At 35.1% G+C, this 16,301-nt stretch overlaps 1 protein-coding gene across 1 annotated transcript in view; it reads right to left on the reverse strand.

The window, feature by feature from the left end:
- Positions 1 to 15,891, reverse strand: part of LOC145286435 (uncharacterized) — a 118,719-nt gene extending 102,828 nt beyond the window's left edge. Inside the window, exon 1 of the mRNA XM_080135349.1 lies at positions 15,471 to 15,891. Coding sequence (XP_079991475.1) covers positions 15,471 to 15,891 — 421 coding nt within the window. The remainder of the gene's footprint in view (positions 1 to 15,470) is intronic.
- Between the last annotated feature and the right edge of the window lie 410 nt (positions 15,892 to 16,301).

Here is a 16,301-nt window from a genome sequence, read left to right on the forward strand (position 1 = left end):
GAATGGACTTGACCATCTCTGGTGATGGGGATATTCCCCCCTCTGAAATATGGTGTCCTAAAAAAATTACTTCGGATTGACCAAAAGCACATTTTAATGGGTTTAGGACTATCCCATATTGCTTCAAACGTTCGAAGACCTGTCACACATGACCGATGTGTTCCTTTCTAGTTTGGCTAGCAATAAGTACATCGTCAATATATGCACAGACGAATGGCAAATCTGACAACACCTGGTCTATGAACCGTTGGAATGTTTGTGCTGCATTCCGCAACCCAAAAGGAACTCGCATGAACTCGAACATCCCGAATGGGGTGATGATAGCCGTTTTAGGAATGTGTTCGGGCTCCACCGGTATTTGGTGATATGCTCGAATTAAATCCAATTTTGTAAAAAAAACGGTTATTTTGAGTCACTCCTGTCACGTTCTGGACATGTGGTACTGGGTATCTATCTGGTTTAGTGACTGCATTCAGTGCTCTGTAGTCTCCACATGCCCGCCATGTGTTAACACCTTTGTTGACAAGATGAAGAGGTGAAGCCCATTCGCTCTTTGAAGGGCGAACTATGCCTAACTTCATCATTTGCTGAAATTCAACCTTGGCCGCTGTTACCTTTTCTGGTGCTAAGCGCCTAGCTTTGCTATGAACGGGCGGACCATTTGTTTCGATATAGTGTGTTGTGGAGTGTGGCAAAACGTCCCTATGGAAAGAAGTCACTGAAATTGAAGGGTATTCCTTCAAGAGACTCAGAAAATCGTTATCCTGGTTTGCATGTGCCACTGCTGGACACAATGGAGTACCAGTCCTAACTACCCCACACGCTGTGAGATGCGTTTCTGGATCTTTCAGACACTGGCTTGTTATATCCACCACCAAACCGAACGCCTGTAAAAAATCGGTACCTAAAATAGCACTGTCTACATCCGCCACTATAAAAATGTGGGTAAATGTTCTATGCAGGCCTAAATTAAGGTCCATACACTTCTCCCCATATGTGTGTATTAACGAGCCATTCACAGCTCGTAGTGTGAATTTACAGGGAGGGGATTTCTTGTCGGCTGCAGTCGCAGGAATGAGAAACACCTGTGCCCAGCTATCCACCAAAAAGGACGTACCTGAGTTTTTGTCAACCACATACAATAGGCGGCCTGAACGAGATGCACCGACAGTTGATGCCGCATTCTTCTGTCGGTTTAAGCTTTTCCCGAACTCTTGTAACTACGCGGTGGGATACAGGAATTTGCCTTCTCCCCAAATCTCTTGTGCTTCCAGCAAATGGTCCTATCTTGCCTCCGTTCTCTGGAGTGGCTGCGCCCCCCCCCCGCCTTTGCTTATTCTCGAGGGTAAGTCTCGCGATGTCCTCCGCCATTTTGTTCATGCGAGCTTCCAATCTGGTCTGTCCCTCCATTAGTTTGGAGAGTAGCTCGTCTTTCTCCGATGTCTGAACGCCAGCCACCGTTGACGACCGTGTCGACATTATATCGGCAATATGGTCGGCTATCTCAGCCACTCGTTCCACTGGCATAGATTCATCTTGTGCAGCTATTACCACCTTATACTCGGTTTGTATGCGCTGTAGGAAGATGTGTTTGACAATATTATTGTCCATTGTCCCTTCAGCCAACTTCTGCAGGCGGTTTAGAAACTGTGACGGCGTGCTATCCCCCATCGTTTCCTGTTCTAATAATTGTGAGATTCGCCTGTGTGCTGAAACTGACACAGCAGTTGTCACTCTTTCTCGTAGGGTGTCATATGGTTTCTCCGTGGGAGGAGATATAATTAGGTCTCTCACCTCGACGATAACATCCTGAGGTAATATAGTCGCTACATGGCAAAACTTTTCAGTCTGTCCTGATATCGTTTTCTGCCGAAAATATAAATCTAGCTGTGCGAAAAACAAAGCAGGGTCATTCCGTACATCCGTTGGAATCAGACTGAATGTGGGCGACGCCATTTCACATTTATTTATGATTTTTATTATTATTATTATTATTATTATTATTATTATTATTATTATTATTATTATTATTATTATTTATTTTTATCTTATTTATTTATTTATAGCGACAGCTAGCTAGATGACACCGTATAGTAGTAATAGTAGGGACAGAGCAAGAGGAAGACGAAGTGTGACGTAGTGTTCACATCAGCCAATCACGAGACTGGCGCCGCGTGCAAATTGAAGAAGACGCGGTCGGCCATATTTGTTGTGCGATAAAAATGTGAATATCCGATGAAAGGGCAACGATACTTGTATAAAATAAATCTCGGCACAAAAACATAACTAGTCATTATTTTTTATTTTTTTTATTTTTAACTTACGTACGTAAATGTTTTGTTTATTTATTTTTAACCACTCTGACGCCGGGATTCATGTTATGGATTATTTTTATTTAAAAATAAACTTTAATTTTACGCATTTTCCTTTTGTTATTAAAACATAAAAAAAAACGTTGCTTTGCGTATTCTATGTTGCTAGTTGGGGTCACCACTGTTGGTACGGGTTTAGGTTCTTCCAAGTCCCAAAACTACCGACCAGCTTTAATAATTACTAAACGTACAACAAGTATAAACGACAAGAATTTATTAACAAACATGAAAACATGACAACACTGCAATTCAGAACATTAAGGTAAAAAGATTACTCACTTCAATAGTGGGGTTTACGGGAGGAGTGAGGGCTGTATTCTAGAGTTGTACTCTGCCTGTCCAACATTGTCTTTTAGGAGAAGAACTTTTTGCGTCCGTGCCTCATGTGTACGGACTCTCCTCTTCTTTTCTCAAGGGACCTCACTCCTTACCCTACACCGGTAATCCGGTGCTCTTATTTATTCCCCTACAATATGACTATCACACTAAACTTGAAATAATTCTTGATGACCACATAAAATTCAAAAGAATTAACAACATTCGTACTCATATATTAAAGACACGAGTTAACAGACTTACCACTGCCAATAATGTACACATCGATGATTAATAACTTTTCAAAATAATTGACTACAAACATGGTTATTTATTCTAATAAAAGAACCCCTTTTTATGAAAGAAATTTATTTTGTTCGTTTTCACACACAAATCACGGGCACGTATTTACAACACAACACAATATGTTCTCGATTTCTTTCGATCTGCTGCATCTGTAGCTGTGCTATTTTCTCTAGTATCGACAGGTCGGTCGGATTGCTTTTGAAGGAGAAGAAGAAGAAGAAGAAGAAGAAGAAGAAGGAGGAGGAGGAGGAGGAGGAGACGCGCACTTGTCAACCGTACCTTCCAAATCACCACGTGCCTTTCCTTTTTTCTTCTCTGTCTTTTTTCCTTTGATCGCCCGGTAGGAAGCTTCACATGTCTCCATGCGGTAATTTAGTCAAAAATATGTTATTCTACATTGCACTCTAGAGAACCTACTGTTTCTTTTATAAAATCATTTTATATAAACTTCTTTTCAGTTAACGAAAAAAACCATTAAGAGATTTACGTGCGGGGTTTGAACCTACCGACAACGTCATACAAAAAGAAAAAAGGAAAAGGAAAAAAAGAAAACGTAAATTTTCAAATCTTATAAAATTATTTGCACTTAATGAAAACAAATTAAGAATTCTACGCGCGGAGTTTGAGGCTACAGACCACGTCATGCAAAATAAATAAATAAATAAATAAATAAATAAATAATAAAATAAAAAAATAAAACAAAAAACGCTATCAACTTAACCACAGTAGAATTATCACGGCCCGTTGTTCTATCGTTGTTGCTAAGCAACGACATAAAAAAATGGCTTTACTGAAGATAGATAAATTAAAATAACGCTTTCGATTATTGGTAATTATCGGGGTTATTCTGAGACGAAACTTAACTAAGATCACTCCCAGACTTATGCAGGACTTATGTTCTGTAAATTTTAAAGAAAATCTGTTCAGCCGTTTCGGAATCTATAAGGAACGAACTCACATACACAGACAAAGGTGTATTTATATAATTGTAGCGATATATATATATATATATATATATATATATATATATATATATATATATATATATATATATATATATTGTGACGCAATCCAAAGCATGTGGACCCGACCTCATCCCAGCTGTGCTATTAAAAAAGTGCTCAGCCGAAGTAGCTCCAGTTCTCTCCAAACTCTACAACAAATGCCTTAATGAATCTTGCTTTCCGAGCTGTTGGAAAACTGCTTCTGTGGTACCAGTATTCAAGAATTCTGGCGAAAGAACTGACCCATTAAATTATCGCCCTATTAGCCTCCTCCCACTTTTTGCCAAAATATTTGAGACCTTAATTAACCATGCTCTAGTCCAGCACCTTACAGATGCTAAACTTCTGACCGACCATCAATATGGATTTAGACAAGCCCGTTCCACAGCAGACATCCTCACTGTAATCTCTGAACGCATATACCATTCACTGGACAAAGCGGGAGAGGGCAGAGTGGTAGCTCTAGATATATCTAAGGCTTTTGACAGGGTATGGCATGAGGGTCTCCTCAGGAAGATTAGATCTTACGGTATCACTGGTAGAATACTTAACATAATTAAATCCTTCTTAGATAAGAGAAAAATCCAGGTTGTCCTCGACGGTCGTACGTCTAAACAATATAATATAAATGCCGGAGTGCCCCAGGGTTCTATCCTTGGTCCTCTGCTGTTCCTGATATTCATAAATGACCTCTCCGACAAAATTGCCTCTGAGATGGGTATATATGCTGATGACACCACACTCTATAGCAGGCACGACAGGAAAACAAATGAACATATATCTAAAGTAATGGCAGAAACACTAGAGGATGACCTCAAATCAGTAGTGGAATGGGGACATAAGTGGATGGTAACGTTCAATGCCACCAAGACAAAACTGGTTTCATTCAATAATTACAAGAAACCTTCTCTACCACCTATAGCAATGGCCAACAACTCTTTAGCTGAGAGTACGTCTTTCAAGCTCCTTGGCCTAACGTTCACAGGAAACATGAGCTGGAACAATTACATCGAGGGTATTGCCAGGGCCGCTGCGAGGAAGGTGGGCTCTCTCTACCGTGCTAGAAAACTTCTAACTCCCGAAAGTATCCTGTACCTCTATAAGGCCACTATTCGCCCATGTATGGAGTATTGCTGTCATATTTGGGCCGGTGCATCGGCTACTAGTCTCTCGCTCCTTGACAGGGTTCAAAAGAGAGTCGCAAATCTGATAGGCCCTAAACTGGCATCTAAACTTCAGCCTCTGTCCCATCGTCGAAACGTTGCATCCCTCTGCCTGTCCTACAAGTATTATAATGGTGAATGCTCTGAAGAACTGCAAGCACTTGTGCCCCCACAACGTGAACACCCTCGACAGACCCGACAAGCTGCAAAATCCCACCCCCACACTGTAGAGATCCCTAGATGTAAAAGATCTTTCTACTCCAGTAGTTTCTTCCCCAGAACTGCTAGACTTTGGAATTCCATTCCAGGTCACTGCTTCCCCAACTGTACTGACATGCATAAGTTCAAGTGCAACGTGAACCAACATCTCGCTGCTCTAATCCCTACATAGTACCCCAGTAGATGTTTCCCCTGATAGTAGCCCCCTACACCAAAGTGGCAATGTGCCTTGTTTGGGGTGAAAATGTAATAAAAAAAAAAAATTAAAAAAAAAAAAAAATCCATGACTTGGATTACGTAATTAATTAAAAATCGAAATATTTAATTTCGGGCCAACGAGAAATGTATCGATTTTTGTTATTATATTTTATCTTATCACCGAGGCAAATAAGCGTAGTCTCAAGAGAGAGAGAGAGAGAGAGAGAGAGAGAGAGAGAGAGAGAGAGAGAGAGAGAGAGTATAGGAAAAAAGAGGGAGAGGCTAAACCTAAACAGAGAGAGAGAGAGAGAGAGAGAGAGAGAGAGAGAGAGTGAGTGAGTACATGAAAGAGGGAGATGAGAAAAGCCTTTTGACAAGCAAGCTAGCGAGATGATCTGATCATTTGACCGGAAACCCATCGACCCGTGCGGGTTGCTAGGCAACGAAGAATAAAGGAAAGCAAGGGGCTAAGAAAGATACTGAGAAGAGGGATATATATATATATATATATATATATATATATATATATATATATATATATATATATATATATATATAGACAGAGAGAGAGAGAGAGAGAGAGAGAGAGAGACAAAGAAAAATAAGAGAAGAGGCCTTTTTGGTACAACAGTCGCCGCTGGCCGTACTGCCAGACGGATGTGCGAAAGTCTCACTCCAGCGACAGAGGCAGCGATGCCGTCGAGATAGGAGGTATCGCCCCCGCCCCGTCAACAGCGAAAGGAGATGACGTGTGGGAGAAACTCCACCAACAGCGAAAGAAACGAAGTAATGCCTATTAGAAATTCCATACCAATACCAAAAGTAGATAACGCCTGGGAGAAACTCCATACCAACGGCGAAAGGATGCGACTTTGACGGCGATAAACGGCGAACTTTACACACGTGCGTTTTAATCCGGAGGGACGGATAATAAAGACATTTTGACCAACCGCTTTGAACAAAAAGAAAGAAGAGATAAAAAAAAAAAAAGAGTAAACTCAGTAAGTCATCTCCGTGAATACTTCCCTCTCTCGTATATTAAGACATTGAATTCATTTTGCCATCATTTGTTTGCACTAAAGATACACAATTTGTATTGATATATTTCTCGTTGGCATGTTCGAATAGCATATAAAGATATCATCATCTTTATAATTTGTTCTTTTTTTTATTTTCACTTACTTATATTATTCCTCCCCTATCATAGTTAGTCATTGTTTTGTAATAAAATTTAATTTCGAAAATATTACCATTGCGTGTCGTGTTTTCCGTTATTTTCATACGCTGTTCGTCGTCTATTGTATATTTCTGATTTTGAAAGAATCTCCCCATATTTTTATTTCAGCGAGATGTACCGAACCCAGGGCATACGGGTTTTAATGTTCATTGTATAATTCTTCTTATTATTAATTTTTTTTATTACGAACTCACGAATGTGTTGTTATTATTGTCTGTTTGCATTAATAATAATGGAATTCGTAATGATATATATATATATATATATATATATATATATATATATACATATATACTCGTTTTTTATATTCAAAAGTAATGGACTAATGAATTCAACGAGGTTGTTAGATAGTGCTCAATAAAAAGAGCTGATAATACTTGTTTATTGTTATATAAATATGCTCACATCCCGCTGCTACAAATAGCCACTTGTTTCAATCAAACAACAGATATCATCAGGCAGCGACTTGACTATTCAAAAGTTCAATGAATAACCTATAAGGTGATGCCTGATGATATCTGTTGTTTGATTGAAACAAGTGGCTATTTGTAGCAGCGGGATGTGAGCATGTTTATATAACAATAAACAAGTATATATATATATATATATATATATATATATATATATATATATATATATATATATATATATATAAGCATATCATTCCGCGACGTCACGCTCACTCCACATCTTAAATGCCGACGCCACATTAACTCGGTATGTGAGTCGCCAATTTGTGTACGTATTCTGGCTTGGTTATCTTAATGACAAGACCAGTGAATATGTTACTAACGAACATATCAGACCGCATCTAACTAGTAAATATACTGTTAAGTCCACGACAGACTTATTACAAATCTTAAAATCAAGACTACTGGACGATAAAAGCATTGTTTCTCTTGACTTAGGATACTTATTCACAAAGGTGATTGTAAAAAAAAAAATTGGTATAATCATTAATGATATATACAATAATTCGTCTTTCCCTCTATACAAAATCAATAAAAAAATAAAATAAATATAGATACTATTAATTTGCAGAATTGAAGTATCTTTATATGACTTCAAGTGAAACATTTAGACTCAAGTTAACAGAGTTTCAATGGTTTCCGTTCAAACCGACTTACGTTTTTATATGCGGACATATTTATTTATTGCGCTAAATTTCCGTTTATTTTTATTTAGTTATACATTTATCAGTTACCCTGTGGTTCAAATGTTATGTAAATTCCGAAGAATTAGGGCCCAAAATCTTGTCGTTAGAAATCACCATAAAAAGCCGTATTAATACTTGCTTATGTTTCGCGGGTCATGTAAGGGAGATAATCAAGTCAGATATTAGTCGGCGGTAGGCTATTACATCCGTCAGGTATTTTGAGAAACGAGGTGGCACGGAGGAGAAAATGTCATTCATTGCAATTTAGATATTTGACCTTTGTGCGCTATTTGTTATTATTAATCGTTGAGTCAAAACAGAAAGCGATCCGGCTAAAAAACGAGGGGGAGGGGCGTGAGAACTTGGATTTTCTATCACATCGCGCAACTACCCCTCCCCCCATCTTTGCTAACAGCGGTTGCGGAAAAAAAAAGTTGAATAAATAAAACGAATAGTGAAAATACCGTTTAACTTGTCCCATTTTACTACCACTTTTTAGCCCGTCGACTTGACATTAACCACCTTCTTGTTATATATATATATATATATATATATATATATATATATATATATATATATATATATATATATATATATATATATGAGTGTGTGTGTGTGTGTGTGAGAGAGAGAGAGAGGGAGAGAGAGACAGACAGACAGAATTATCAACAGATAGATCATTTCCCTGTATCAAAGTTCTCACTGTAGCCAGAAAAGCAATTGCTTCAAGCCGGGATTAAAACTCAACCGTCTAATCGACATTTGACGCTCCTAACCACTCAACTGCCAGTCACCTGTCACAAGTACGCGAAACTTCAATGTTGTTACAAATACTGTCAATTGCCGAAGAGTGCTCAATTTCAAGTTTATATATATTTCTGGTTATATATATATATATATATATATATATATATATATATATATATATATATATATATATATATATATATATATATTAGCTGTACCCTGCCACGCGTTGCTGTGGCTCAAATTGGCGCAATGGAAAAAGTTCCAAAATGAAAAGAAGCATGTTTCTTATACGTTTAATTTTCCATTTCGTATGGGTACACAGTTTTTGTTGTTCCATTTTCTTAGCTGATGTAGAGATTTTTTGGTTTGGTGACTCTTGAATACATAACATAAATTGTCCAGTCAGTGTGTAACTGTAAGCCACACAATTGTAAAGATTGTTCCCTGTGCTTTGTTGATAGTTATTGCAAACGACAATAAAATTGGAAAGTGCAATTTTCTAAAGGGTAATGATGTATCCGGTGGAATCATAGGAATGCATAGAATGAAAATATATTCATCTGTAAAAAGTCATGTTATTATTGTTGTTTCTATGATATTGTTTGTTAATTTATTTTTAATGCAAGCCATGTGCCTTTGCAAAGCTTGGATTGGTTTATATTTCACAACATGATAATTAGTACGCCAAATTTCAGTTGCAATACATGAGGTGTCATCACTGGCAAATATAGCTGCTGGATAATTAACCACTTTATCTGCTTTCACAACAGTGTCGATGGATTTGTATTTAACTACCTCACTTGGAATTATACATTGAATAATAGCGGGAACGTCTTTGTATTGACCTGCAAGAATAGCTCGTTCACTCAGTCAAGTGGAATTCTTATAATTTGAATATCTGCAAAAACCTTTTAAACTAAGTTTTCTTTTGATGTAATAAAATTATAGAAGTTAAAAGTCAAAGAATTTTGCCCTTATCTCTGATCAGCTGGCACTTTTCCGTACCCAATTTCCCACAAGTGATACAAAAATTTATGTGCGGATCGTACAGTCTGCAACTGGATATGCATATTTTGAGTTAAGTTTAATATCTTCACATGGTACAAAAAAGTAGAGTATTTGAGGCAAGCACTTATTTCATCTGCTGGTGTTGATTGAAGAATAACAGGTAACATTTGTCTGCAATCTCATGCAAGCAATATTACTGCATTCCCAAATGGTCTGGCATTGCCTTGCAAATCTTGCAAGGATCAAGTGATTTTTTTGCGTGCCATTGTGTATTCATCCTAAACAATAAGTTTGCATTTCTGCATAATTTTCCCCATATTGGATGTTTTGGAGATGTCGAACATGAGATTTTTGAAAAATTGAATGTTTCAAAGTAGAATAAATAATTCTTCTACTTGGCTGCAAGGTTGCAGGTATTCCTCATACAGCAAGGGCTAAGGCTATGTCATTTTGTTACTGAATGGCTGTCAAAATCAATTTAATTAGAAAGGTTTTACCAGTTACTTCTGGTGCTGTTCAAGGTATTAGTAATTTCCAAATAACTCATATTCTCACAGTCAGTAAATTAGGTGACTAAAATAGGATTTATCCATGTTTTGACAATGCCTTATTCACTGTAATTAATTTAGGAGACTAAAATAGGATGAGGGATTAAAGATGGACAGATAGAGGGGAAGATATATAGATAAAAAAGAGAAAGTGAGAGGAAAATAGAGAAAAAGAATGAGATAGAGAGAGATAAAGGGATTAATAGATAGATAGAGAGAGGGGGAGAGTTAGAAACAGAGAGGGAGAGACAGAGGAAAGGAGAGAGATAGAGGGAGTTAGAGAGAGAAGGGGGCTCAAAGAGAGGTGGAGAGGGTGATATAGAGAGAAAGATAGATTGAAAGAGGGAAAGGGAGAGATGGATAGAGAGAGATATTAAGAGAGGGAGAGAGAGGGGGAGAAAAACAGAAGGTGAACTGCATTTCACTGTTTTTTTTCCTCGTTCAGTAGAGAAGAAATCTTTCGGGACTGAGGCAATTTTAATTTTTTGTTATTATCCAGAGTATCCCCACCTTTTTTTTCGGGAGCTAGATATCCCACACATTAGAAACCGACCGGGTTATCTGTACTTTCACCTAACAAATTAATAAAAGAAAAAGATATTGTACAATTTGAATTTAGTGTGAAAATACTATTTTAAAAAATAGCACGATAACGTAAGTGCATGTGCCACTTAGGTACTCCTTGGGCGTTGAGTTCTATGGCAACCAGCATAATTATTTAATGGTCGCTCCCTTAGCCCCCCCTAGTCAAGGCTAATGCATGCGCACGTAACATTTTTTTATTTACTGACGTTGGCTTAGTAACTAAACGATTTATTGATAATTTCGTAACCCTTAAACGTATGCCAGAAGATTTAAATTCGTTCATTATTGTTGTAATGAAAAAAAAAAGTTTCATTCAACACAAAACCAAAAACACATATTAATGATAAATGATTTATTATTATATTCATTGAAATTTATTAATTTTTAAATAAAAAAAGTAAAAAACAGTTAATAAGAAAATAGTTGCTTATGTGTGCATGTAAAAATATTTGTAAAAGTGAGAAATTATTTTAATAATTTAAAAAATTTGGTATTTTTTTTTTTAGATTAGGTCCACCTTATAATCACCCCCAACCTCCTCATCTTAAGGACAGCTTCCGGAATAAACACCATTTTTGGAGGAGGGGGTGAAAAAATATTTGCAAAATTTAACTGATGTTTGTTCTCAGCATACCCACCCGAAAATACTATTAAAAAAAAAAGGAGGGGTTCAATGCCAGTTGCGGAGAAGTAGATTTATTTATCAATAAAAGTCGTCATTTAAAAAAGAAAATTGTCGAGGTGGACCTAAATGTAAATATTTACCCAAAAAATTATCCTATCATGGGAATTAAAAATGTCTATAAAAGTGAGAAATTATCAATACATGGTTTAGTTATTTTTTTCTTTTTTAATATTCATGAAAAGAGTTAAGCCAACGTAAGTAAATACATGAATTACAAATTTTGTGAAAGTGAGAAATTATTAATAAATATTTAGTAACTTTTTTCTTTTAATATTCATAAAGAGTAAAATTTCCAATGTTCAATATTCATAAAGAGTAAAATTTCCAATATTTCCAATATTCATGAAAAGAGTTAAGTCAACGTAAATAAGTAAATGTTTGTAAAAGTGACAAATTCAGGTTTAGTTACTTGGCTTTTTTATTCATGAAAAGAGTTAATCCAACGTAAATAAATAATGTTTGTGAAAGTGCGAAAGGCAACGTAAGTAAATAAATGATAAATGTTACGTGCGCGTGCGTTAGCCTTGACTAAGGGGGGGGGCTAAGGGAGCGACCATTAAGTAATTCTGCTGGTCGCCATGGAACTCAACACCCAAGGAGAACCCCACTTTATTTTAAGTATTTATTTTCCAAAGGACTGCTTGAATAAATCAACAATGAATAAAATGGTGCTTCTACCCTTTAATGCCGAAATTGGAGACGCCATTTTTTTTTACGCACTTGCTATCCAAATCTAGGGGAGACATCATTATATGGCCGAACGATTGCTTCCAGAAAGGGAAAGAATAAATTTACCAAAATTAACATATATTACTTCTGGAAACGTTAAATTAAACTAAAATTATCATTTATTACTTCCAGAAACTTGGTAAACCGATATTACTGGAGAAAATGAATCTTGACAATTTAAAAGAATGTTTAAAATTATTTATTTGTTCAAAAAAAACAAAAAAACAAAATTAAACTTCCGGAAAGAACTATGAAAAAAAAGTAAATAAAGAAAGTGAAAAAGAACATATATCCATAATTGATTAATTGGAAATGTTTCGATTTAATTAATGAGAACGGGAAAGTGTTTCATGGAACATTTTTTTTTATTATTAAAAACAGAAAATTGAAATGACATATTCATAATAGTTTAAACTAGGCGAGCGCCATTTGAAAACCAAAACCACACCAAAACATTTATTTGTTTGTTTTTGTTTTGTTTTTTTCGTTTGTGTGTGTGTGTGTATTTCTTTTTCGAACAAATAAATAATTTAATACATTTTTTGGGTGCTACTGCAGACAGTGATCCGCACTATATTTTAAATCGTATTTTCAAGTTAAATTAAAGTTTTATGATGTTTTTTATTCAATTGTAAGGTTAAAGTATAGAATAGGTACAAAACACCCTCCCCTCCCCATGTTAAGAATGGCTTTTTAAATAATAACGTTATTATTTACGCCCGGATCACTCTCTGCCCTAGTATCTTTTTTTGAATTAAAGCAACTTTGAAAGGCCAACAACAAATTAATTTAAATAATTGTTTTTTAACGGAGTAGTGGGTTGTTTTTTATTTTTATTATTTATTTTTTTTTACTGGGAATCGAAATATAACTGTAAAAACATTGATTGAAAAGTTTGCGTAAAAAATATAATTAAAAAAACAATTTTGAAATGAAAGCAACATTGGACTTTTATAAAATAGTTTCTTTGTTTCGAACAAATAAATAATTTTAAACATTCTTTTGAATTGTCAAGATTTTTTTATCAAATAAATAAATTTCAAGCAATTTTTGCAATAAATAATAAATAGCAACTTCATTAATTTTACGACTCGCCCCAGTATATTATAAACACCCTAACCTCCCCATGTTAAAACGGCTTTCGGAATGAACACCCCCATGTTAAGAACGGCTTTCGAGGTTTGTGGAAGGGCGTGTTTAATTTGAAAGCCGTTTTTAACATGGGGAGGTTAGAGTGTTTATAATACGCTGAGGCATACCGTAAAAATGAAACAGTTTAGAAAAAGTTAAAACAAACTTTTTTATGTAAACAATTCCGTGAAAGAAACTAAACAATTAAAACGTAATGTTTGATGAGTGAAAAGCCTTAAGAGAAATAAAGGAATTTAAAATTAAAAAATTGGTAAGATATATAAATGAATTTAAATTTAAAAATATAGGATTTTTTTGTGTGTGTGCTAATACAGAGAGTGATCCGCGCTATTTTTTAAATCGTATGTCCACGTATAATTAATGTTTTATGATATGTTTTTTTTTATTCAATTGTAATGTTAAAGTACAGAATAGGTACAAAATACCCTCTCTTCCTCATGTTAAGAATGGCTTTTTAAATAATAACGTTATTATTTCAGCACGGATCATTCTCTCCATGAGTACCTTTTTTTCTTTTTTCTTTTTTTTTTTTTTTTTACTTATCTTGTAATTCGAGAGTAGTTGAAACGGAAGTTACGGGAAATAAAACCGGGCAGTCTCGCAGAAACGACTTACGAAATATATTTTAATTTTAAGTCATATTTTTTTAATTCTCAATGTTAAATTATTTTAATAACATGCAAACATTCATTGACTTTACAGAGAGATTTTCTGAAAATTTCAATTAAATTGGTAATGTAGAAATATGGGTTTATCGATGTTTAACGAACCAAGAATTACATACATATATATATATATATATATATATATATATATATATATATATATATTCATTTACTCACATAAAATTAATATACGAAAGTATATAAGTTATATGAAATATTACTGTATAGTGATGTAGTATATAAGTTATATATATATATACATATATATATATATGCACACACACACACACACACACACACACACATATGTTCAGTGTAGCTTAATCGCAATATATATTTTATAAATTACTATATATATATATATATATATATAATGATTAAATTATTAAATACCTACAGACACTAGTGATCTAATCATTATATGATGATCTGCGTATATGAGCTAAATTGACCGACTTTTCATTTCATCTGAAAGTGCTCAACGATAAGAAACTAGTTTCTTAAAGCTCTGACATAATTATTTACTATAATAATGATTAAATACCCACAGACACTAGTGTTTCATCCTTTCGGGAATCATCAATGCATGGTGTCTCGATTAACACCAGTCGATAGGTTCGAACCCGGCAACAGAAGCCATATATATATATATATATATATATATATATATATGTGTATATATATATATATATAATATGCACACACACACACACACACACACACACACACACACACATATATATATATATATATATATATATATATATATATATATATATATATATATATATATATATAGTCTAGACTTTTCAGCCCGTTTAAATCGGGAAAATTTATATTCCATTGACTTAGCATGAGTACAAATTGTTAAATTTGTGCTCACTTTTTTTTTTTTACATTAAAACTCTCATCCTATCAATCCCTCGGTTCACCACAGAAAACTACTATGGTAAATGTGCTATTGTGGCGACTAATCCATATCCCTATTAATCCCTACATATGTATCGAAAGAATGCCATAATAGTTATTAGCTGCACGTTATTATGGCAAATGTCCGTACAAAATTTCAGCCAGATTATCCCAGTAATTTCCGAGAAAAGGGGAAGCGGGCCAATAGACAGACCACGAGAAATATAATAGAAATAAATATGTTCGTTTACTTATAAAGAAAAAGTAAGTGCACCTTTCATTTCTGAGGGGCTGGGATAGAGAGGTGGCTAGTGAAATTATTTGCCTATAAAATGAGGACATGATTATTTCCTTTACCTAAATAGGCAAACCGCCTGACCTTAACTTTACTACATCACTATACAGTAATATTTCATATAACTTATATACGAATCGCTAAACAAGCATAAAGACTGTGTATTTCACTTACTTTCGGGTGGCATTTTCATACTTTGGCCTTCTTTGTTCTCTTTGAGGTTGAGTGGGTCGCCCGATTTCGATTCGGGGCTTTTCAGATTCGGAATATGACTGTTGATTTCCGTGTCTTGAACAGTGAACGTTGCGCTGTTGATGATCCTGGAAGGTGACGAATATTCTCGGTAACCAATTCTGGTGCCACTACCGTTCGTCTTGACGGGAGAATGTAGGTTGAGCGGCTCTTTGGAAGTTATGGACTCTTGTGGAGATTTTGTTTGTAATTCCATGCGGACTTTGTTCACACTTTCAATAATTTGCAGAGATAAGGTTGTCGAATAATGGTTAGAAATCTCCGATCTCATGGGATACGAACTTCGACGGCAGACGTTTTCATTATTACTATCATATTTGCTACTGTCGATCTCTAATACCATTCTGGTGAAAAATTTCGAGTTGGAAGCATTGATCCAAGTTTCTCTATAAAACGATGCAATTCGGAAACAGCATAGGCTCGAAAATGAACTGATATATTTCACTAAAAATTTTCAAACAATCCAAGACAAATTTTTTTTGTTCTTATCGCGATTAACTAAATCCATTGGAGCAAAATGTATATTTATTTTTTATTTTTTAAATAACATTTCATCTCCTTTCAATAACGAGAAAATTGACCGAGTTGATTCAAAGTAGAAACAGCAACCACATCCATGACTTCCGGTGGAGAAAGGAAAAATCCAAAACTACTTCCGGTGTTGAAAAATATTTTAACATCTATGTTAAACGAACTGTATCGTCGTCAAATTACTCATCTGTTAAAATTCTAAAAAAAAAAAAAAACCCTGAA

The sequence above is a fragment of the Euprymna scolopes genome, chromosome 10 (genome assembly GCF_053919585.1).
Source record: "Euprymna scolopes isolate OS-2025 chromosome 10, ASM5391958v1, whole genome shotgun sequence".
Taxonomy (NCBI): Eukaryota; Metazoa; Mollusca; class Cephalopoda; order Sepiida; family Sepiolidae; genus Euprymna; species Euprymna scolopes.